Here is a 1,279-nt window from a genome sequence, read left to right as displayed (position 1 = left end):
TCCTTGATGAAAGAGAAGATGAGGAGGATACCGGAGCGCTTGCCCCTCTTCCCCTTGGTGAAGTAGTTGGAGACCACGTCGTCTGCGGAGAGAAGGGAAGAACAATCAGACACAAACCCTCTCGACGGCCACGGGAGCCCTGGGGTGGGTCGTCTGATTTCGGGGCGACGCATGAGCTGCCTTTAAAGCACGGAAGTTTCTGGTTTGCTCACGTCTGGCCTAGCTGGGGGTTCCAGTAAGCCACTGCCAGGGAGCCCCCACCCTGAGCTCCCTTTCTTGAGCCGTAGGGAGAGTCCAGGGAAAGCGACAGGGCCCCAGGACGGGAGCGATGCAGGACGCAAAGCTGGAACCGCCCTCCACTCTGCTCACCCTCACCCTGCGGAGGCCCCCCCTTTCCCGCCTCGGCTTTCGGGAGGGTTTACCCGACCAGCTGCCCCCCTTTCCCTCCTCCGTGCAACGGGAACGGGGTTGTGTTGAGCACAGCCCCCGTCAAAAACCAGCGGGTGTCTGCCCGGGCCCTGGGAGCGCTCACCTCCGGGCTGCACCGTGGAAGGCAGGACGTTCTCTCCGGCCGACAAAGAGACGAAAAAAGCAAAAGGGATTAACCACAGGCAGAACGTGAAGTAGGCGAGAACCTGCGGGCAGAGCAAGAGCGGCAGTGAGAGCAGGGCCGCAACGCAGCCGGTGGCCCTTCACACGCCGACTTCTGTCCGGCCTGACGCCCACGAGTGCTGCCTCAGCCCCAGCTGTACCTCCCCGCGACACACCCCAAGTTCCCACCTGAACCCCTGGAGAGAAAGGGGGAAAACCGCAACTCAACCCCTCCCGAGCCTCTCGGGTGCCGAGGCAGCGTCGCCCTGCGAAGCTGGGAAAGGGATAAAATTCACTCAGCAACTTCCACGGAAGGACAGGGCGCGCAGGAAAAGCCCCTGCTCCCGTCCTAGGCATCCGAAAACCTTCACCGCTCCCAAAACCCGGAACTTTAAAGAGCGCAGTTAAACAAGCAGGAAATCGGCTGCGCTGTTGTGACTAATTAAATCCTCTTCACACCTTCCAGGGACTAAAAGGAAGAGTCAAGACCTGGGCTTGCTCCTCCTGCCCCGGGGTGAGGCGCCGGTGCGGCACGAGGAGCCGGCGCCCGGGGGAGCAGCCGCTGCGGTTTGGGGAGAGCCGAGCCGAGAGGTGCCGAGCTGCCACACCAGCCTCCTCGTGCGCGCAAACGCCGGGGAAGCGTTAAACTCCATAAAAAGGTTGTTGGTTTTTCGTTCTGGCGGGGGCT

At 61.8% G+C, this 1,279-nt stretch overlaps 1 protein-coding gene across 1 annotated transcript in view; it reads right to left on the bottom strand.

Moving 5' to 3' along the window:
• Positions 1-4: 4 nt before the first annotated feature.
• Positions 5-1,279, bottom strand: part of TEX261 (testis expressed 261) — a gene marked incomplete at its 3' end in the record, with an annotated part of 2,585 nt that continues 1,310 nt past the window's right edge. The window contains exons 2-3 of the mRNA XM_009335025.1: positions 533-635; positions 5-82 (exon numbers count right to left, since the gene is read on the bottom strand). Coding sequence (XP_009333300.1) covers positions 5-82; positions 533-635 — 181 coding nt within the window. The remainder of the gene's footprint in view (positions 83-532; positions 636-1,279) is intronic.

Source organism: Pygoscelis adeliae, unplaced genomic scaffold (assembly GCF_000699105.1).
Source record: "Pygoscelis adeliae isolate BGI_AS28 unplaced genomic scaffold, ASM69910v1 Scaffold1670, whole genome shotgun sequence".
NCBI classification, from domain to species: Eukaryota; Metazoa; Chordata; class Aves; order Sphenisciformes; family Spheniscidae; genus Pygoscelis; species Pygoscelis adeliae.
The sequence above is the reverse complement of the archived record's forward strand: the minus strand, read 5'-3'. Positions and strand labels throughout refer to the sequence as shown.